At 44.3% G+C, this 22,800-nt stretch overlaps 1 protein-coding gene across 3 annotated transcripts in view; it reads right to left on the bottom strand.

The window, feature by feature from the left end:
* The window catches only part of LOC129817786 (cytospin-B-like), a 195,097-nt gene that overhangs the window by 51,808 nt on the left and 120,489 nt on the right, over positions 1-22,800 (bottom strand). For all 3 annotated transcript variants that reach the window (XM_055873348.1, XM_055873355.1, XM_055873364.1), the window contains 7 exons: positions 17,521-17,728; positions 11,038-11,111; positions 10,725-10,900; positions 5,630-5,826; positions 3,022-3,128; positions 2,049-2,121; positions 1,667-1,811 (listed from right to left, as the gene is read on the bottom strand). In XM_055873348.1, coding sequence (XP_055729323.1) covers positions 1,667-1,811; positions 2,049-2,121; positions 3,022-3,128; positions 5,630-5,826; positions 10,725-10,900; positions 11,038-11,111; positions 17,521-17,728 — 980 coding nt within the window. The remainder of the gene's footprint in view (positions 1-1,666; positions 1,812-2,048; positions 2,122-3,021; positions 3,129-5,629; positions 5,827-10,724; positions 10,901-11,037; positions 11,112-17,520; positions 17,729-22,800) is intronic.

The following is a 22,800-nucleotide window of genomic DNA, read 5'->3' as shown; positions in this document are numbered from 1 at the left end:
TACTGTGTCTAGCACACCAGAACAGAAGGCTCTCGGGACTCTCAGTATCAAGCCATGGGGTTCAGTCAGTTTGTACGTCCCAAATGGCACCATATTCCCTATATAGTGCACATTTTTGACCAAAGCCCTATGGGCTCTGGTTGAAAGTAGTGCACAATATAGGGAATAGGGTGCCATTTAGGACATACAGTCAGTAAAAACTGTGGCAATTCGGTGATAGATACAGTATGATCAACACTCTGCCAGCTTGTCACTGATCTAATAGTGAATAGTATGACTAACACAATGACTGTTAAGATCTCTCAGTATGAATATGTATGAAGGTTTGTTGGACCATGCATATAGCTAATCAAATGTGATATTTTAACTAATTAGGCTCCTATTGATTCATTTTATGTACCAAAAAACTTGCATAAACAGTGAATATAATGTAGGCCTACCTGTTAGGGTAACCTACCACCCGGGGTAACACCCCCCCCGACTGTACCTCTCACAGAAACCACTTTATGTCCCCAGAATAGGTGAATAGATAAGCTATTCTACTATGGGGTGTCCGATTTTTCTATTCATTACTCGTTTTGTTTGCAGAGGATAAGTAAATGTGCACTGTTATAGCATCTTCGAAGTGCGCCGTGGCAGAAATAATTTTTCATGTTCCTTATTTTTGGGGCGTGGAGGCAACGATTTTCCCGTGGCGCAGCGCCACAGCAAGATGACTGCAATGGAAACACTGCATCTAGTACAAGTGTTCCCAACATTGTATTCCCCAGGGACCCCTTTTCACATTTGTATGTCACACTTGATTTTGTTTCATTTAAGGGACCTAGGAAAATGTGTTGTTTTGAAGCTCATTTCCTGCCATTCTACGTAGTTTAACAAGACTCATGACATATTTTAGATAGGCTGTTTAATGATAATAATAATAATAATGATGGATAAGGAATACAAAGTCAAGATCGGATTTCCCCAAATGTTATTCCACTACCAAATATGTTTTAATATTAGAATTTATATGAACACTCAATCTTTTACAGAAAGTGAATAGATCAATTGATAGTGGGGCAGCGTAGCCTAGTGGTTAGAGCGTTGGACGAGTAACCGAAAGGTTGCAAGTTCAAATCACCAAGGTACAAATCTGTCGTTCTGCTCTGAACAAGGCAAGGTTAACACACCGTTCCTAGGCTGTCATTCAAAATAAGAATTTGTTCTTAACTGACTTGCCTAGTTAATTAAATAAAAATAGTGACAGTCACACATTGTTTAACATTACTTCCCAAGCAAAGTAAAAAATGTAATATTCCTTGACTAGGTCATAGCTCAGCTTCTGAATGTGATAGAGACAAACCAAAGATCTCCCCATGTGCAGTAACGTCTACCTCAGGCAGTTTACCTCTTGTTTCTAGCCTAAAGCATCGCAGGGTTATGTGTCGTTATTGATCGGTTTATATAAAGGCGATAAAAAAAATACAAATAATAATAGTTTGTTAACCCCTCAAATCATGGAAGGTCCCGCGACCCCCCAGGAAAAGTTGGGAACCCCTGATCTACTGTATGTGTATGAACCGGTGATGATGTGTGATGTTACAAGTGATACATGTGTGTATGTTTCTGTGGTCACTGTAGTTGTGTGGTCTCTTTCTCTAAATCTGAGGTGAGGAGGGCCCACCTGAGCTTGCTGTTGTTCTTGTTGTAGCTCATGGAGTGGCTGCGGCTGCTGAAGGTTGCTGGGGACTTGATGACCGACTCCAGGGAAGGACTCTTCCTCATAAGGCTGCTGGGCTTCAGCTCATCCCCAGAGCCCCCATACTTATCTGGGAAACACAGGAATCAGGAACCAGGGACGGGGGAGGTAGAGGGGGAAGGAGGATGTGCAAAGGATGTGACTGTTTGTAGTTAGTCAAATGTGCTGATGAAGGCAAGATGCCAGAATGTGTTGGTTTCAATGATAAAGAAGCGTTTTTTAATCTAATTGGTGTTTTACAATTATATATATATATATTCAGTATCTGTGATACTTTTATACTTGCTCTCTCTACAGTGTCACGTACCTGAATGAGAGAAATCTCCATGGTTAATCCTTTTCTCCAGTGTCTTTGAGAGCGGTTTGATAGACGAATGCCTCTACAGAAACAAAAACAAACAAAAAAATGATATCATGTCCTACACATGATGATAAACAAAAAGTGACAACCAAACTCGTAACACTTTACATTATTAGTAATGGTTATAATATATTTAAAAGGCTTTACAAAAGCTTTATACATTTAAGTCGGTAATAAACAGATTTTAAAAATATATATAACTAGGCAAGTCAGTGAAGAACAAATTCTTATTTTACAATGACGGCCTACCCCGGCCAAACCCTAACCCGGACGACACTGGCCCAATTGTGCGCCGCCCTACGAGACTCCCAATCACGGCCGGTTGTGATACAGCCTGGAATCAAACCAGGGTCTGTATTGACACCTCTAGCACTGAGATGCAGTGCCTTAGACCGCTGCGCCACTCAGGAGCCCTATAACAGATTGGTTGATATTTTAGTCCAGGGGTCCACAATTCGTAGGTCGGAACATAGTTATGAATAATTTGTTCACTGCAAATTTATTTCAAAACTTGAATACATTGGGATACGATCACATATGTTTCTCTATTTACATCATAATTATTATTATATTATAATTTTCTATTTATTTATCTATTTAGAGGCGGCAGGTAGCATAGCAGTTAGAGCGTTGGGCCAATATCCGAAAGGTTGCTGTTTCGAATACCCGAGCCGACTATGTGAAAATCTGTTGACGTGCCCTTGAGCAAGGCACTTAACCCTAATTTGCTCCAGGGGTGCCGCACTACTATGGCTGACCCTGTAAAACAACACATTTCACTGCACCTATCCGGTGTATGTGACAATTTCCCTAATTAAAATCACTTTGAGCTGATTTCATGGTGATTTTACAGTCTTTTATGTCCCCCCCTACTGGGTAACCCTGTTGTAGTCCATATTGAAGAGGGCCTGTACTGTACCTGGATGGGGGAGACAGCAGCTGCGGGTGCTGTGCGGACAGGGATCCCACTCAGAGGGCTTCTAGGTGAGGAGTGCATTTGTACCGTGTGTCCAGGACCAGGTCCATCTGCAAGGCACAACACATGAGTGTGCATTAGCCACGGGTAGCTATTTAATTGGAAATTGAAAGTGATTCATTGTATACCGTATTCCATGGTGATGTTCCATGGAGTCCTATCACTGTATCTGCTTACCCTGTTAAGCAATTAGACCTCTAAGGTTAGGCTGTTTAAGCTTTTAAGCTATGATGTAAAAGGCAAGGGTTCCTTCTCTATCACTGCTGCTAAACAAGGAAAGTTTCCCCTCAGCAGCCATCCCCTCGGCCTGACATCCTGCGTAATTTACAGGCCACATGTTTCATTCCTAAACTCAGCAAAAAAAGAAACAGACCTTTTTCAGGACCCTGTCTTTCAAAGACAATTCGTAAAAATCCAAATAACTTCACATATCTTCATTGTAAAGGGTTTAAACACTGTTTCTCATGCTTCAATGAACCATAAACAATTAATGAACATGCACCTGCGGAACGGTCGTTAGCACGGTAGGCAATTAAGGTCACAGTTATGAAAACTTAGAACACTAAAGAGGCCTTTCTACTGACTCTGAAAAACACCAAAAGAAAGATGCCCAGGGTCCCTGCTCATCTGCGTGAACGTGCATTAGGCATGCTGCAAGGAGGCATGAGGACTGCAGATGAAGCCAGGGCAATAAATTGCAATGTCCGTACTGTGAGACGCCTAAGACAGCACTACAGGGAGACAGGACGGACAGCTGATCGTCCTCGCAGTGGCAGACCATGTGTAACAACACCTGCACAGGATCGGTACATCCGAAAATCACAGCTGCGGGACAGGTACAGGATGCAAACAACAACTGCCCGAGTTACACCAGAAACGCACAATCCTTCCATCAGTGCTCAAACTGTCCACAATAGGCTGAGAGAGGCTGGACTGAGGGCTTGTAGGCCTGTTCTAAGGCAGGTCCTCACCAGACATCACCGACAACAACATCGCCTATGGGCACAAACCCACCGTCGCTGGACCAGACAGGACTGGCAAAATGTGCTCTTCACTGACGAGTCACGGTTTTGTCTCTCCAGGGGTGATGGTCGGATTCGCGTTTATCGTCGAAGGAATGAGCGTTACACCGAGACCTGTACTCTGGAGCTGGAGCGATTTGGAGGTGGAGGGTCCGTCATGGTCTGGTGTGTCACATCATCATCGGACTGAGCTTGTTGTCATTGCAGGCAATCTCAACGCTGTGCGTTACAGGGAAGACATCCTCCTCTCTCATGTAGTACTCTTCCTGCAGGCTCATCCTGACATGACCCTCCAGCATGACAATGCCACCAGCCATACTGCTCGTTCTGTGTGTGATTTCCTGCAAATCAGGAATGTCAGTGTTCTGCCATGGCCAGCGAAGAGCCCGGATCTCAATCCCATTGAGCACGTCTGGGACCTGTTGGATCGGAGGGTGAGGGCTAGGGCCATTCCCCCCAGAAATGTTCGGGAACTTGCTGGTGCCTTGGTGGAAGAGTAACATCTCACAGCAAGAACTGGCAAATCTGGTGCAGAGCACGAGGAGGAGATGCACTGCAGTACTTAATGCAGCTGGTGGCCACACCAGATACTGACTGTCACTTTGATTTTGACCCCCCCTTTGTTCAGGGACAGATTATTCCATTTTGGTTAGTCACATGTCTGTGGAACTTGTTCAGTTTATGTCTCAGTTGTTGAATCTTGCTATGTTCATAAAATATTTACACATGTAAATTTTTCTGAAAATAAACGCAGTTGACAGTGAGAGGATGTTTATTTTTTTGCTGAGTTTATCTCCTTGATGATACAAGAGACAGCAGATCGCTCCAAAACAAACATCTTTCTCAGGAATGTCTGTGGCCAGTCTATAGAGTAATCACACCTCCTATTCCTTTCCTTTCAATTCAAATAAAAGTTTATTGGTCACGTACACAGTTTAGCAGATGTTATAGCGGGTGCAGCTAACTGTTTGTGTTATTAGTACCTAACAGTGCAGTAAACTGTCGAACAAGTACGCAAATAATAAAAAACGAAAACAAGAAATCAAGGAATGTCAAAACGAATTCAATGAACAACCCAAATAACACTGTATCAGTAATCCAAATGCAATCAATGCGTATACTGTATACATCTAAAATATATACAAAAAATGATATGTACAGCAGTAGATATATTAGTGAGCTACACAATCAATACAGTCACATGGACAGCAGAGCATACCATAGGTGACCATACATGCCTCTGCTGTACAGACATGATAGATCTATCTTAAGCGGACAGACAGGCTGCCAGCTGTTCTCCTATTGTGCAGACAAGTCAGGAATGATATCTGTAAAGAGGCCTGTGCTTGACTGAACTTGCCTGGCACATTGGAACCAATGGAATAGTCCAACCCCCCCACCCTCTACCTGGCAACCCAGGGAGGTACAGTCAAATACTCAAATAACTTTGAAAGAAAATAAATAATATTTTAACCCAGGTCTGCCGGGCTTGTGTGAAGGAGTGAGAAGGAGGGATGTTCTGTGCTTACTCTGTACAGCTATGTCAAAGGACTTGATGAGGGATTTGACGGTGGCTCCGGGCTCCGAGGGGGAGGAGGCAGCGTTGCCGTTGGTGTTGATGGGCGAGGAGGTGGACTGGGTCTGGGTGGTCTGGGTCATGGAGATGCCACACCAGTGAGGACTGCCATCTGCATCTGAGAAACTCTCAGTGTCATCACGCAACGACCTGAGAAAGACAAAGGGGAAGAGATGCTCACAGTATACATTATGGCACAACACATAGCAGGTAGAAGTGCTTTTACAGTCAGAAGCTATATATACCTTACCAGGGATTTTTATCAGAACATTATTTTACTAAGTAGGTGTTATCAGAACAATGGTTTAGTATTTATTTAGTCAATCAATGTTCTAAGGAAAGGTAATGATTGAAGGTGATGTTTGCCCATCGCATTGACTGTTCCATGCAATATTTGCTCAATTGATCAGAAGCATATTGTGTACGAGTATGTACAGTACACGTTTCAGATGATGGAAAAGTCAATAGCTAGTTCTAATTTTAGATGACAACACCCAAAAGTGCAAATAAAAAAAGGTACAAAGTTTACTCCATCCTTATCTTATGGACATTGGACAAAGCTTGAGTGAGTGAGTAAGTGATAGAGTATTGTCACAGATGGATGGATGGGGAAGGGGTGAGAATAGAACTGAAGTAAGGAATCTGGTGAGGAGGAAGCAAAACTCCCAAAGAGAGTGAACTCAAACAAACACACGCAGACAAAGTCGGGACTAGAGTCATTTCATTTATTGACTTTCCAAAGATGAAATAAAAAAAAGTTTAAACAGATGGACAAACACCTTACATTGACTATTTCTCTAAATAAACAGCATTGTATATTTGATCTGTCTCAATAAGATTTAACCTAAAAGTTAAATTAAACAGTTGCACATTCACTTGTTGAACTGTTGAGCAGTTCACAGACAGAAAAAAGGTATAATCACCACACAGTTACCACCATATATGTCTTATGATAAGGTGGTATTTTTTGGCAATATCGACAGTACTCAAAGTTAAACATTACTAGCACGTCTGTCTGTTTCTGGTCGAGTACTATGGCTTTTGTATGACTGCATCCACTGAATAGTCCTGTTACCCGGTAATAATAGTCATTATAACCTGAGGTTTACAGGATGGCAGTTGGTCATTATACATTTCTAATGGGTGTCACAACACCAGCATCACTTCAGTGATCCAACGTTTACTCTGTAGCAGTACTCAGAAACTAGAGGCTTTTTATTTGACCTGATGGGGTTTGTTTTTTTAGGCTGGATCGTGTTGTTGTATTGTATTGTTGTATGTTTAATTATGTAATGTATTGATTGTTGCTGCCTTCTTGGCAAGGTCTCCCTTGAAAAAGAGACTCTGGGTCTCTTTGGGCTTTTCCTGGTTAAATAAAGGTTAAATTATAATGACTTCAAAATGAGTGATAAAGCATTCAAAATATATTTTGTTGATATAGCCTGCTGAAGTTTAGAGTGAAATATAATGGTTAAGAGGTACTGTACAGGACATTTTGACATTGTGAGTTTTAGGCACGGCTGCAAGTCTGAGGCAGTAAGGACTGAATTGGGCAGTGATCAGCAGTTGATTACCCTTATGGCTTAAATGCACGGCGGCCTTCCTGTGTGGACATTATTAGTGATGACGTGATAATTATCAGTGATAATGTAATAATATACCGTCTGTGATTCAGTGTTGTTGTCTGGAGGCAGAACTCAAACTGTTGAGCTGAACTTAAACAGTAGCCAGCTGATTACACACACAACCTAGGACCACTGACCAGTGCAGGTTCTTGATACTTTAACGTTCTTGATATTCTGTTAAATACCGCCATCTAGTGGTCAATTATCACAACATATTATCAGATTCACATTATGTACACGAGAGCACATGACACATTTTTTTGTAGCCATGAATAATCTCACACACTTAAAGTGAACTGATTGTTGGTTATTACCATAATTAAAAAAATATATATCATCCAAGCTTTTTTAAGTAATAGATATTCCAAACTGTCAGTTAGAAGAAACGGATCATAATAATAACCACAGGTGCAGAACTGATAGGAAACTTGAACAAAATGAGTATTAGAACAGTAATCTACCAAAAGACCAATAAAACCAACTCTGAACAACAAAAATAACTTGAAAAGTTTGTCTGTTTGGCTTTTCAAAGTTGTACTTGGCCCATAATGTAGTAATGAAACCTAACTTACAACATGAATCTGACTCATAGTAATAGCTGGCAGTTTCCAGCTATTGGTTTCAGTCAACCCTCAGAGAACTGAACAAAAAATGTGTCTCATTCTCATAATATTTAGCAACACATTGAGTAAGTGAATATTCACCACTGAGGCAATTTAAGTGTCTAAAAGCAAATCGGAATCAGTAACAGAAACTCCTCCTATCATATCAGATCATCTCTTGACCGATAGAGAGGAGAGCTTCCCAAAAACAAATACCACTGAAAACATTGCAAACAATAGAGATAAAAATGTGTACAGAATTTTTGAAAGATCTCACGGAGAAAGATGCGTTCATTTGGAAGTTTAACAGTAAACTACAGTCTGACTCTGTCTGTCTGTCTGGGGCAAATATTGCATCTGTACTGGTCAATCAACCTTGCTAATAAACCCATCAGAATGACATACCAGATGATGGAAAAGTTTGTATGGTAATACCGATCAAAGCAACTGTGTACAATAATACTGTCAGTCTGTCTTCAGAGGGTCCTGATGTTATGTGGGTGGACTTTTCTACCGCCCCTCTACTGCAGTCTTGGTATCAAAACTGGCTCCAGCCCCGAGTCTGAAAAACAAGACCGAAACACAGACAACATGAATTGTAATAAATAGGAAATATACCCTCTTAAAAAGCTATGTACTTGCATTGGACATGTATACTGTATGTAGCACAACCGGAGTGGTGTCTTTTTCTAAAGACACTGCAGTTAAGGCTCTGTCCTCTCTGTTCTTCTATCTCTCTCACCATGCGTCTCTTAACTGGCTAATGAAATCAAAATCTGATCTGAGTTCCTTCTACATGTCTGAGATCAGTATACAATGCTATACAGACCAAATGTGGTTTATTTGATCAAGAAGAGATAGCATGAGTACAAATAAATCATGTCATACTACAAGACAATTCTCCAGAGGAACCAAGAGGCTAGGTAAATGACTGATTCAACAGAACAGCAGGTGGCGCCAAGTACCATAATAAAAGTTTAGTAGCAGGGTTTTTTTTACAGTGGAAATTAAGCAAAGCAAACCCCAGCCCACCCAAATGAAAGGGCACAGACTACTAATAGTTTGTGCAGCTGTCAGTCAGCTAGTCAGTGAACCAGACAGACAATCAGTGAGAAGCAGCGGAAGCAGTGCAGGAAGGAAAGTCAGACGTTCTAGATCAGCAGTAGCATTCCCTCTAAAGGCAGCATTCATTGAGCTCGCAGTGCAGTGGACTCACCTGGGCTTTCTATAAGGAGCCATGTCTGAGAGAGGGACATCCTTGAGAGAACAAACGATCTCAGGGAGGAGGGAAGCTTCTGGTCTGGTACGTCGCAGGTACGTACGGGGAAAGTAAAGTACTGCATTCTTCTATACGTTATAATTTACACGTTTACATGTTTTATGTCAGGCAAGCTATATTAGAAACTAACTGATGAGCTCTGTATGTATAGTATTAACAATCCTGGCCTAATTTGCCTCCCATCATACTGTCACTGCCACTGTCACTGCACAGGAGACACAAGACCAATGGGCTGAGCTTTCCATGGCACAACAGGCCATGTTGTACAGCAGGGGTGGGCAATCATTTAGTCTCGAGGGCAATATCGGGAGAAAAAAATTCAAAAGCAATTTTTGGGCCAAAGAAAGGGTCGTCATTTGAAAACGTATAGGTCTATTATAATTTCAACATACTTTCTACATAGTTTAGACGTTCAATAGTTGCCCCAAACTATATTTGTTTTACTCAAACCTACCCCGGGCCAGATTGATAGGGCTCGCGGGCCGGATCTGGCCTGCGGGCTATATGTCGCCCACCCGTGGTGTACAGGTAGCCACATGAAACACAACAGAGGATTTATGCTATGGCTCCTAAAGTGTCTGTCTCAATTTATATTTTGACGAGAACTGACTCAAAAAGTTTAGCGCTGCTGTCAATGCTATCTCGGCAGCAGCCTTTCTAGGTAGAGCTTAGACCACTATATTAGTGCTACACTAGTCAGATAGCACAGCTTGTCTCAGTGAAGTGCTAGGGTCCACTGCTAGCCCAGTGTGTTACAGTTGGTGGTGGTGAGTGGTAGACAGACTGGTAGAGCAGTCAGAATATTGCAGCAGGAACCAGATGGACAGACAGAGATACTGCAGGAGGGGACTGCCTGCCAATCCTCTTTTAGCAAAGATTGACAGGCAATCCCAGGATTTGAGGCTTGAAAATCCAAGGATTTGGTTATTAAGATATTATTATTGGACTCATATCCTTATTGATAGCTAGCATCACCTTGTTTCAATGCAACCCCCAAAATGTTGAGCATCATAAGGTACCGTGACGTCAAATCTGAATTTTTGGGGAAGCCTCTTAAAAGGGAACCGATTAATGGCGTATTGAAATTCAAAATGTTCCTTCCAGCTCTGCTCCCTGTAGCCTCCCATACGGCTTCCTATATGATACTGACCACTATATTGAACACTCGCACAATCAGTGGGATATGGCAAGCCCAAGAGTAGCAGGAGCTCCAGGACAGAGTAGATAGGGCCCAGTGCTGAGAGGGAGCGAGAGGGGAAAGGCTAGGGAAAGGGGTAAGAGATTGGATGTTGGATAGAGGCGCGAGGGATGAGTACAGTAGGTATACTTTAGGTCTTTTCAAATCTGGCCCCTTAAGGCCATTTACACTTCTGGGTTTCATTCTTCCCTTCTAATCAGGGACGGATTTAGACCTGGGACATGAGATGAGTAAATGCAAATATCAGGTAGAAACAAAAACCAGAAGTGTTTTTCGGCCCTCGAGGACCATAATTGAATTGCCCTGCTGTATGTACTAAACCCTCCCAGCCATACGGTACGTACTTGACTCCCTTCTGCTGCTCCAGGTCTGATGAGAGCTTGGCGCTGCGCCCCTGCTCCTCCTGTAACCTCCTCCTCAGAGAGCGGATCTCCTGCTGGGCCTCTACCTTGATGTCGTTGGCCACCACCACGGCTGTCTGGAGGTCTGCCTGGAACCGCCGCCACTCCTCCGTCTCATCCTGAACACACACACACACACAGTATACCATAAGCATTATGATTGTCTTTACATCATAGCAGTTACAAACCTTGACCGTCTTAACCACCAGCAAAGCACCCAAAAGTATAAAACCACTAACAGTCAAATCACTCCTACCTTCATCTGTTTACTTAAGATCTTCAGCTGCCTCTCCACTTCCGACTTCTGCTCCTCCAGCTTCTTGAGTTGGTCTATAAAGACAGACAAATATATGCCATTACTTTGAAAACATCAACCACAGAATACATCCGTGAGAGGCGCATATCATAACTGGAGGAGCTGCAGCCATATCTTAGTCTGATTAATGTGTACAGTACATCTAACACGGCCTCTTATATTAGTGGTACTACATGGCTACTACACTGAGTGTACAAAACATTAAGAACACCTGCTCCTTCAATGACATAGACTGACCAGGTGAATCCAGGTGAAAGCTCTGATCCCTTATTGATGTCACATGTTAAATCCACTTCAATCAGTGTAGATGAAAGGGAGGAGACAGGATTTTCAAGCCTGGAGACAATTGAGACATGGATGGTGTATGTATACAATTCAGAGGGTGAATGGACAAGACAAAAGATTGAAGTGCCTTTGAACGGGGTATGGTAGTAGATGCCAGGCAAACCGGTTTGAGTGTGTCAAGAACTGCAATGCTGCTGGGTTTTTCACGCTAAACAGTTTCCCGTTTGTATCAAGAATGGTCCACCACCCAATGGACATTGAGCCAACTTGACACAACTGTGGGAAGAATGGAGTCAACATGGGCCAGAATCCCTGTGGAACGCTTTCGACACCTTATAGAGTCCATACCTTGATGAATTGAGGCTGTTCTGAGGGAAAAAGGGGGTGCAACTTAATATTAGGAAGGTGTTCCTAATGTTTTGTACACTCATTGCATATATGCATTCAAAACGTGTTTCTCATTATTTGGTTATTATGCTTATTATGAGCCTGCTATCAGTTAAATCTGCATTGCTATATCCATAACTCATACTTAATCAACATGTCGCTAGTCTCACCATGGATATATGCAATGAGTGTACATCTCCACTTCACTGACCCTCAACACTGGGGCCCCACAAGGGTGTGTGCTCAGCCCTCTCCTGTACTCCCTGTTCACCCACGACTGCGTGGCCATGTACGCCTCGAACTCAATCATCAAGTTTGCAGACGACACAACAGTGGTGGGCCTGATTACGAACAACGACGAAACGGCCTACAGGGAGGAGGTGAGGGCACTCGGAGTGTGGTGTCAGGAAAACAACTTCTCACTCAACGTCAACAAAACAAAGGAGATGATCGTGGACTTCAGGAAACAGCAGAGGGAGCATCCCCCATCCACATCGAAGGGACAGTAGTGGAGAAGGTGGAAGGTTTTAAGTTCCTGGGCATACACAAACTGAAATGGTCCACCCACACAGACAGTGTGGTGAAGAAGGCGCAACAGCGGCTCAGGAGGCTGAAGAAATGTGGCTTGTCACCCAAAACCCTGACAAACTTTTACAGATGCACAATCGAGAGCATCCTGTCGGGCTGTATCACAGCCTGGTACGGCAACTGCACTGCCCACAACTGCAAGGCTCTCCAGAGGGTCATCAGACTGCTAAACAGCAATCACTAACTCAGAGAGGTTGCTGCCTACATTGAGATCCAATCACTGGACACTTTAATAAACGGATGACCAGTCACTTTAAACAATGCCACTTTAAATAATGGCACTTTAATCATGTTTACATATCTTACATTACTCATATCACATGTATATACTGTATTTTATACCATCTACTGCACCTTGCCTATGCCGCTCGGCCATCACTCATCCATATACTTATATGTACAGTTGAAGTCGGAAGTTTACTTAGGTTGGAGTCATTAAAACTTGTTTTCAATCACTCCACAAATTTCTTGTTAACAAACTATAGTTTTGGCAAGTCAGTTAGGACATCTACTTTGTGCATGACACAAGTAATGTTTCCAACAATTGTTTACAGACAGATTATTTCACTTATAATTCACTGTATCACAATTCCAGTGTGTCAGAAGTTTACATACACTAAGTTGACTGTGCTTTTAAACAGCTTGGAAAATTCCAGAAAAGCTTCTGATAGGCTAATTGACATCATTTGAGTTAATTGGAGGTGTACCTGTGGATGTATTTCAAGGCCTACCTTCGAACTCAGTGCGTCTTTGCTTGACATCATGGGAAAATCAAAAGAAATCAGCCAAGACCTCCGAAAAACATTTGTAGACCAAATGTCTGGTTCATCCTTGGGAGCAATTTCCAAACGTCTGAAGGTACCACAGTCATCTGTATAAACAATAGTGTGCAAGTATAAACACCATGGGACCACGCAGCCGTCATACCACTCAGAAAGGAGACGCGTTCGTTCTCCTAGAGATGAACGTACTTTGTTGCGAAAAGTGCATATTAATCCCAGAACAACAGCAAAGGACCTTGTGAAGATACTAGAGGAAACAGGTACAAAAGCATCTATATCCACAGTAAAACGAGTCCTATATCGACATAACCTGAAAGGCCACTCAGCAAGGAAGAAGCCACTGCTCCAAAACCGCCATAAAAAAGCCAGACTATGGTTTGCAACTGCACATGGGGACAAAGATTGTACTTTTGGAGAAATGTCCTCTGGTCTGATGAAACAAAAGTAGAACTGTTTGGCCATAATGGCCATTGTTATGTTTGGAGGAAAAAGGGGGAGGCTTGCAAGTGTCACGCCCTGACCTTAGAGATCATTTTTATGTCTCTATTTTGGTTGGTCAGGGCGTGAGTTGGGGTGGGCATTCTATGTTGTGTTCTATGTTGTCTAGTTCTATGTGTTTGGCCTGGTATGGTTCCCAATCAGCGGCAGCTGTCAATCGTTGTCTCTGATTGAGAACCATACTTAGGTGGCCTGTTCCCACCTGTGTTTGTGGGTAGTTGTTTTCTGTTTTGTGTGTTTTCACCTTACAGAACTGTTTCGTCGTTTCGTTCTGTCTCGTTGTTGTTTTGTTGTTATTCAGTGTTCAGTTTATTTTATTAAAGTAGTATGAACACTTACCACGCTGCGTGTTGGTCCGATGATTCCTATTCCTCATCATCAGATGAAGAGGAGAGGCGTTACAGAACTACCCACCAAAAGAGGACCAAGCAGAGTGGAATGGACTCCTGGACATGGGAGGAAGTCTTGGACGGCAAGGGACCCTGGGTACAGCCGGGAGAGTATCGCCGTCCTAAAGAGGAGCTGGAGGCAGCCAAAGCGGAGCGGTGATGCTACGAGGAGTTAGCTCGAGGAGAGGTGCACGAGAGGCAGCCCCAGAATTTTCTTTTGGGAGGGGGCACATGGGGAGATTGGCGGAGTCAGGTAGGAGACCTGAGCCAACTCCCCGTGCTTACCGGGTGGAGCGTCGTACTGGTCAGGCACCGTGTTATGTGGTGGAGCTCACGGTGCCTCCAGTACATGTTCATAGCCCGGTGCGCTACATCGCAGCTCCTCGCATCGGCCGGGCTAGAGTGGGCATCGAGCCAGGACGGGTTGTGCAGGCTCGTTGCTCGAGACCTCCAGTGCGCCTCCACGGCCCAGTGCATCCAGTGCCTCGGCCAAGGACAAGACGTCCTGCATGTCTCCCCAGCCTGGTGAGTCCTGTGCCTGTGCTAAGCTCTAACCCTCCTGCATGTCTCCCCAGCCTTGTGAGTCCTGTGCCTTCTCCCAGAGCCAGGCCTCTTGTGATGATCCATGGCACGAAGCCTCCAGTGATGATCTATGGCATGAAGCCTCCAGTGATGATCCATGGCACGAAGCCTCCAGTGATAATCCATGGCACGAAGCCTCCAGTGATGATCCATGGCACAAAGCCTCCAGTGATGATCCATGGCACGAAGCCTCCAGTGATGATCCATGGCAAGAAGCCTCCAGTGATGATCCATGGCACGAAGCTTCCAGTGGTGATCCATGGCACGAAGCCTCCAGTGATGATCCATGGCACGAAGCCTCCAGTGATGATCCATGGCACGAAGCCTCCAGTGATGATCCATGGCACGAAGCCTCCAGTGAGGAGTTAAGGCACGAGGCCTCCAGCAACGCCCTTCAGTCCGGAGCCTCCAGCGATGCCCTCTAGTCCGGAGCCTCCAGCGACGCCCTCTAGTCCGGAGCCTCCAGCGACGCCCTCTAGTCCGGAGCCTCCAGCGTCGCCCTCCTGTCCGGAACCTCCAGCGACGCCCTCCTGTCCGGAGCCTCCAGCGACGCCCTCCAGTCCGAAGCTTCCAGCGATGCCATCTAGTCCGGAGCCTCCAGCGTCGCCCTCCTGTCCGGAGCAGCCAGAGTCTCCCTCCTGTCCGGCGCAGCCAGAGTCTCCCTCCTGTCCGGCGCAGCCAGAGTCGCCCTCCTGTCCGGGGCCCGCTGTGAGGGTCCCCAGTCCGGGGTCGGCGGTAAGGGTCCCCGCTCCAGAGGCGCCACCTAAGTGGGCCAAGACTAAGGTGGAGCGGGGTCCACGTCCCGCACCAGAGCCGCCACCGCGGATAGATGCCCACCCAGACCCTCCCCTATAGGTTTAGGTTTTGCGGCCGGAGTCCGCACCTTTGGGGGGGGTACTGTCAGGCCCTGACCTTAGAGATCCTTTTTATGTCTCTATTTTGGCTGGTCAGGGCGTGAGTTGGGGTGGGCATTCTATGTTGTGTTCTATGTTGTCTTGTTATATGTATGTGGCCTGGTATGGTTCCCAATCAGAGGCAGCTGTCAATCGTTGTCTCTGATTGAGAACCATACTTAGGTAGCCTGTTCCCACCTGTGTTTGTGGGTAGTTGTTTTCTGTTTTGTGTGTTTTCACCTTACAGAACTGTTTCGTCGTTTCGTTCTCCCTCTTTGTTGTTTTGTTGTTATTCAGTGTTCAGTTTATTTTATTAAAGTAATATGAACACTTACCACGCTGCGTGTTGGTCCAATGATTCCTATTCCTCATCATCAGAGAAAGAGGAGATGCGTTACAGCAAGACGAAGAACACCATCCCAACCATGAAGCGCGGTGCTTTGTTGTGGGGGTGCTTGCTGCAAGAGGGACTGGTGCACTTCACAAAATAGATGGCATCATGAGGCAGGGAAATAATGTGGATATATTGAAGCAACATCTCAAGACATCAGTCAGGAAGTTAAAGCTTGGTCGCAAATGGGTCTTCCAAATGGACAATGACCCCAAACATACTTCCAAAGTTGTGGCAAAATGGCTTAAGGACACATATTGTCAAGGTATTGGAGTGACCACCACAAAGCCCTGACCTCGATGATATAGAAAATGTGTGGGCAGAACTTAAAAAGCGTGTGCGAGCAAGGAGGCCTACAAACCTGACTCAGTTACAGCAGCTCTGTCAGGAGGAATGGGCCAAGATTCACCCAACTTATTGTGGGAAGCTTGTGGAAGGCTACCCAAAACGTCTGACCCAAGTTAAAAAATGTAAAGGCAATGCTACCATATACTAATTGAGTGTATGTAAACTTCTGACCGACTGGGAATGTGATGAAAGAAATAAAAACTGAAATAAATCATTCTCTCTACTATTATTCTGACATTTCACATCCTTAAAATAAAGTGGTGATCCTAACTGACCCAAGACAGGGAATTTTTAATCTGATTAAATGTCAGGAATTGTGAAAAACTGTTTTTAAATGTATTTGGCTAAGGTGTATGTAAACTTCTGACTTCAAATGTACATATTCTCATTCACCCCTTTAGATATGTATGTATTATGTAGTTGTTGGGGAATTGTTAGATTACTTGTTAGATATTACTGCACTGTTGGAACTAAAAGCAAAAGCATTTCGCGACACTCACATTAGCATCAAATTAAAATTTGATTTAACCAAACATGAAATTAAAATTTGATTTAACCAAATAAAATAACTCAAACAATGCATACTGACCGCTACAAATATTTAGTTCTAAAATAGTTTTTTACTAAACTGCACAAACAGGTCTGTAGGACAGAGACAGATGTGCTCGTAATAAACTGCCTGCATCTGTCTGTCTGTCTGTCTGTCTGTCTGTCTGTCTGTCTGTCTGTCTGTCTGTCTGTCTGCTGTGCTGAGGATCCTGGTAGGGAGACAATCTGCATGTTATCTCAGCATTTAGGGCTCAGTGGGAGAAAGCCTCTAATAGACCTAACCAGCTAGCCAAAAGCCAGCCAGCCAGCCTGCAAGGTCACAGTGAATCAGTGGAAAGCCCTGCCAGGCCAATACTCAGACATCTGTATCTGTCAATGTAGTGGAGCTAAGCAGTAGATCTGGTGCTTCAGACAGCAGCTCCAATTTGTCAGCCCCAGCTGAGAGACCTTCCTGCTCCCCTCAAACAGAGCCACACTGGTGATGTACTCTGAATAAGCCCATTCCCGGACAAAAAAAATATTTTGAGCACATGCTATTTAGTCCAGGTGTTGGCTTAATCTGGGTCAGGGAAACCGGCCCTATGTGTTTAGGAGTGCTGTGCTTCTGTAACAAGTAAAAACCCCTGAGGTTAGGTTGAGGACAGTTGATGACAGTTGTACTCTCCAGGTCCAGAATGGAGGTGGTAGAGTAGTAGTAGACTGGTGATATATACACTAACTAGGGAACGTACGCTCTAGGTCCAGGATGGTCTGGTTGGTGTGGAGGTGGACGGCTCTCTGCTGCTCCACCTGGTCCTCCAGCTCAAAGATGGTCTCCTTCAGGTCCTTGATTTGGCCGTCGGCCTGCTGCCCCCCCTTCTCCAGGGCACTGACATGGCCACTCAGCGCTTCCTCAAGCCTTACGGCTCGCTCTGCCACCTGCTTGCACTCAGCCTCAGCCTGGGACATAGTAAGAGATGATCTGATTGGTTAGTCACATGGCGAGACATAGTAAGAGATGACCTGATTGGTTATCACACATAGAGCCATTTAAGAGATGGCCTGATTGGTTAGTCCAAACATCCATCAACAGGCCTCTTTCTACAGGTGTCCTGTTGGCTGCCACCATAAGATGGCCCTGTGTCTGTAGTGACAGTGTACCCACTTTTCAATGTCCATTCATGTACCTGTTTCCTCTATATTAAATATGAAAGGAGAATACAAAAGGCCTTTACATAAAGCAGGTGTGAATGTAGAGGTTAGACAGAATTAGGCCTATTGTGTGTGCTTCATTTATCATTCCATGTCCTCAGAAGTTTTGTGATTGTATTTGACAGTTAATTCATAAATCTTTGCCTAATCACTAGATAGTTAAGGGTTACTTAACCATTAACACATCTAAACCACCAGACATCCTCAAGTCTGGGCATGTGTGCTTATCACTTAGCATAACTGACATTGACACATCCCTTATTGTAACCACAGCGTTAGATCTGTATGACGCTCTGTCTGTAACTGCTAATACTCTATTGTAGTCTGACGTAATAAAAGATAAAAAGCTGTTAAAAACTGTTGGACGTCAGCCCTGCTAGTGTCCACAGAGACTCATTGGCACAAGAGTTTAGTAGGAACTCCTCTAAAGCCAATCTGATAGCAAAGCCTACACTACAGTGTAACTGGCTCCTGGGTAAAAAGGTGATGATGAATCATTGATTTTACAGTTTAGTGTCTCGAGCCCTTGTCTCCTGCTGCAGGTAATACACTTCCTGATACACTATTGACAGTAACCTCAATCACCCATGCATTCCCTACTACAGATGTAGCATCTTCATTTGATCATCCTGTTGCAGGAGAACTTGCAATGCAGGAAATGTTTAACTTCTAGTGTATTTGAGGCTTAAAAAGGCTTATGAAGTTTGTAATTTCCACTTTTCAATTTCAGACTTGAAATTTTTTATCAACCCCTAGAAAAATGTAAATTGATTATAATCCACATGTCCTGTTGCTGCAGGATTATTCCTACTGTAGCAAACTGCCTCAAATTATCTAAAATGGCACTGCAATGGAAAGCAGCCGTTTATCGGGCTCTTGACCAACCCTATCATTGTGTGTGTGTTTTTTTGTACATAATGTTTCCGCCATCATTTCCAATGACCGAAAAGAGCTTCTTGACATGAGAACAGTGATCACTAACCTCAATTTGGATGAAGATTTCTACTTTAATGAGTCAGAGGTGCAGGACATAATGCTCACTCTGGACCAGACCCTAGTCCCGAGACTCGAAAAAGAAAAAGGCGGCGCAAGAGAGGCCGAAGTGAGGGCACCCTGATGAAACTATGTCGGCGAGTACATAAACCGCCTCTACCCTTAATTCAATAGACAGCCATTTTCAAGTCTTTCCATACATTTTCAAGCTGAATTAAGTCAAAACTGTAACTAGGCCAATCAGGAACATTCAAGGTTGTCTTGGTAAGCAACTCCAGTGTATATTTGGCCTTGTGATTTAGGCAATTGTCCTGCTGAAAGGTGAATTTGTCTCCCAGTGTCTGTTGAGAGGAGGTCAAAGACCTGGCAGTGTGGTGCCAGGACAACAACCTCCCTCTCAACGTCAGCAAGACAAAGGAGCTGATCGTGGACTACAGGAAACGGAGGGCCGAGCACGCCCCCATTCACATTGAAAGGGCTGTACTGGAGCGGGTGTCCACTGTTCCTTGATGTCCACATCACTAAGGATCTATCATGGGCCACACACCAACACAGTTGTGAAGAGGGCACGACAACACCTCTTCCCCCTCAGGAGATTTAAAGATTTGGCATGGGTCCTCAGATCCTCAGAAAGTTCTACAGCTGCACCATTGAGAGCATCTTGACGCGCTGCATCACAGCGTTGGTATGGCAACTGCTTGGCATCCAATCACAATGCGCTACAGAGTGTAGTGCGTACAGCTCAGTACATCACTGGTGCCGAGCTTCCTGCCATTCAGGACCTCTATACCAGGCGGTGTCAGAGGAAGGCCCTAAAAATGGTCAAAGACACCAGCCACCCAAATCATAGACTGTTTTCTCTACTACCGCACGGTAAGCAGTACCAACACACCAAGTCTGGAACCAACAGGACACTGAACAGCTTCTACCCCGAAGGCATAAGACTGCTAAACAAGACTGCTAAATAGTTGCACCAAGTCTGGAACCAACAGGACCCTGAACAGCTTTTACCCCCAAGCCATAAGACTGCTAAATAGTTAGTCTGGGTAGCTATTTGGATAACTATTTAACTATCTGCATTGACCTTTTTTGCACTAACTTTTTTGACTCTTCACATACGCTGCTACTACTGTTTATTACCTGTCACTTAAATATATATATATTTTTTTTAATCCTCCACAATCTACACACAATACCTCATAATGACAAAGCAAAAACTGTTTTTTAAAAATATTTTTAATTTTCTCCCCTTTTTCTCCCCAATTTTGTGGTATCCAATTGTTAGTAGTTACTGTCTTGTCTCATCGCTACAACTCCCGTACGGGCTCGGGAGAGACAAAGGTCGAGAGCCATGCGTCCTCCGAAACACAACCCAACCAAGCCGCACTGCTTCTTAACACAGCGCGCATCCAACCCGGAAGACAGGCGCACCAATGTGTCGGAGGAAACACCGTACACCTAGCTACCTGGTCAGCGCGCACTGCGCCCGGCCCGCCACAGGAGTCGCTAGTGCGCGATGAGACAAGGATATCCCTACCGGCCAAACCCTCCCTAACCCGGACGACGCTAGGCCAATTGTGCGTTGCCCCATGGACCTCCCGGTTGCAGTCGGCTGCGACAGAGCCTGGGCTCGAATCCAGAGTCTCTGGTGGCACAGCTAGCACTGCGATGCAGTGCCTTAGACCACTGCGCCACCGAAAACAGGTTTTAAGAAATGTTTGCTAATTTATAAAAAATGTAAACAAAAATACCTTATTTACATAAGTATTCAGACCCTTTGCTGTGAGACTCGAAATTGAGCTCATGTGCATCCTGTTCCCATTGATCATCCTTGAGATGTTCCTACAACTTGATTGGAGTCCACCTGTGGCAAATTCAATTGATTGCACATTATTTGGAAAGGCACACACCTGTCTATATAAGGACCCACTGTTGACTGTGCATGTCAGAGCAAAAACCAAGATATGAGTTTGAAGGAGACAGGATTGTGTCGACGCCCAGATATGGGGAAGGGTACCAAAAAATGTCTGCAGCATTGAAGGTCCCCAAGAACATAGTGGTCCCCATCAATCTTAAATGGAAGAAATTTGGAACCACCAAGACTCTTCCTAGAGCTGGCCACACGGCCAAACTGAGCAATCGGGGGAGAAGGGCCTTGGTCAGGGAGAACCCAATGGTCACTCTGACAGAGCTCTAGAGTTCCTCTGTGGAGATGGGAGAACCTTCCAGAAGGACAACCATCTCTGCAGCACTCCACCAATCAGGCATTTATGGTAGAGTGGTCAGAAGGAAGCCACTACTCAGTAAAAGGCACATGACGGCCCGCTTGGAGTTTGCAAAAAGGCAATGAGACTCTCAATGAGAAACAAGATTATCTGGTCTGATGAAACCAAGTTTGAACTCTTTAGCCTGAATGACAAGCGTCACGTCTGGAGGAAACCTGACAACATCCCTACGGTAAAGCATGGTGGTGGCAGCATCATGCTGTGGGGATGTTTTTCAGCGGTAGGGACTAGGAGACTAGTCAGGATCGAGGGAAATATGAACGGAGCAAAGTACAGAGAGATCCTTAACAAAAACCTGCTCCAGAGCGCTCAGGACCTCAGACTGGGGCAAAGGTTCATGACCCTAAGCACACAGCCAAGACAACGCAGGATTGGCTTCGGGACAAGTCTCTGAATGTCTTTTAGTGGCCCAGCCAGAGCCCGGACTTGAACTCGATCAAACATCTCTGGAGAGACCTTAAAATAGTTGAGCAGAAACGCTCCCCATACAACCTGACAGAGCTTGAGAGGATCTGCAGAGGAAAATGGGAGTAACTCCACAAATACAGGTGTGCAAAGCTTGTGCAAAGCTTATAGCGTCATACCCAAGAAGAAGACTGTGATCGATACCAAAGGTGCTTTAACAAAGTATTGAGTAAAGGGTCTGAATATTTATGTAAATGTTACATTTCAGTTGCAAAAATATGTAAAAACCTGTAAAAACGAACTAATATTAGAATATGGCTGTAATGTAACAAAATGTGGAAAAAGTCAAGGGGTCTGAATACTTTCAGAATGCACTGGAAATTTACATATATACCTCAATGTCCTCGTACCCCTGCATATCAACATGGTACTGGTACCCTTTGGATATAGCCAAGTTATTGTTACTCATTGTGTATTTATTATTACTTGTATTATTACGTTTTACTTTTCTATACTTTTTATATTTTCTTTCTCTCTGCATTGTTGGGAAGGGCCCTAAGTAAGCATTTCACTGTTAGTCTACACCTGTTGTTTACGAACCATGTGATTAATAAAATTTGATTTGTTTTGAAATTAAGATCCTACATCTGTACAGCTCCATCATAGGCTACAATACATGCTGGGTTACTGGGACACATACTGTGAAAGCCCCCAGGCATGATGTATTGTATTAAAAAAAGATATTGATGACACAATGCATTCTCCACAGCACGTCTTCTTACAGTATGTAGAGCATGACGTTAGTGACTGAAGTCATTATTTACCGGCCTCGCCCTCACACCCATTTCTCAGGAGCCAGAAGCCTGAGTCATATGTCACTCGACTTGACCTGCCAAGGTTCAGATAGGATTCTTTTCTTTCAAATAGTTTTGATGTTTGATTCAACGTGTGCCAGATGGTCAGCGTTTCAACATGTGGGACTATTCCATTGGTTCCATTGCAACAGGCAGGCTCAATGAAACGGGGCAAAAGTATTTGAAAGAAAACAAATACTGTATGAACCCAGGTCTGCCCTGACTGGACCACCCCAGTGTAGAGTCAATTAGTTATGACATCAGTCAGAGGCAGCTGACTAGG

Source organism: Salvelinus fontinalis, chromosome 2 (genome assembly GCF_029448725.1).
Source record: "Salvelinus fontinalis isolate EN_2023a chromosome 2, ASM2944872v1, whole genome shotgun sequence".
Taxonomy (NCBI): Eukaryota; Metazoa; Chordata; class Actinopteri; order Salmoniformes; family Salmonidae; genus Salvelinus; species Salvelinus fontinalis.
Note: the sequence above shows the minus strand (reverse complement) of the source record. Positions and strands in the feature narration are given on the sequence as shown.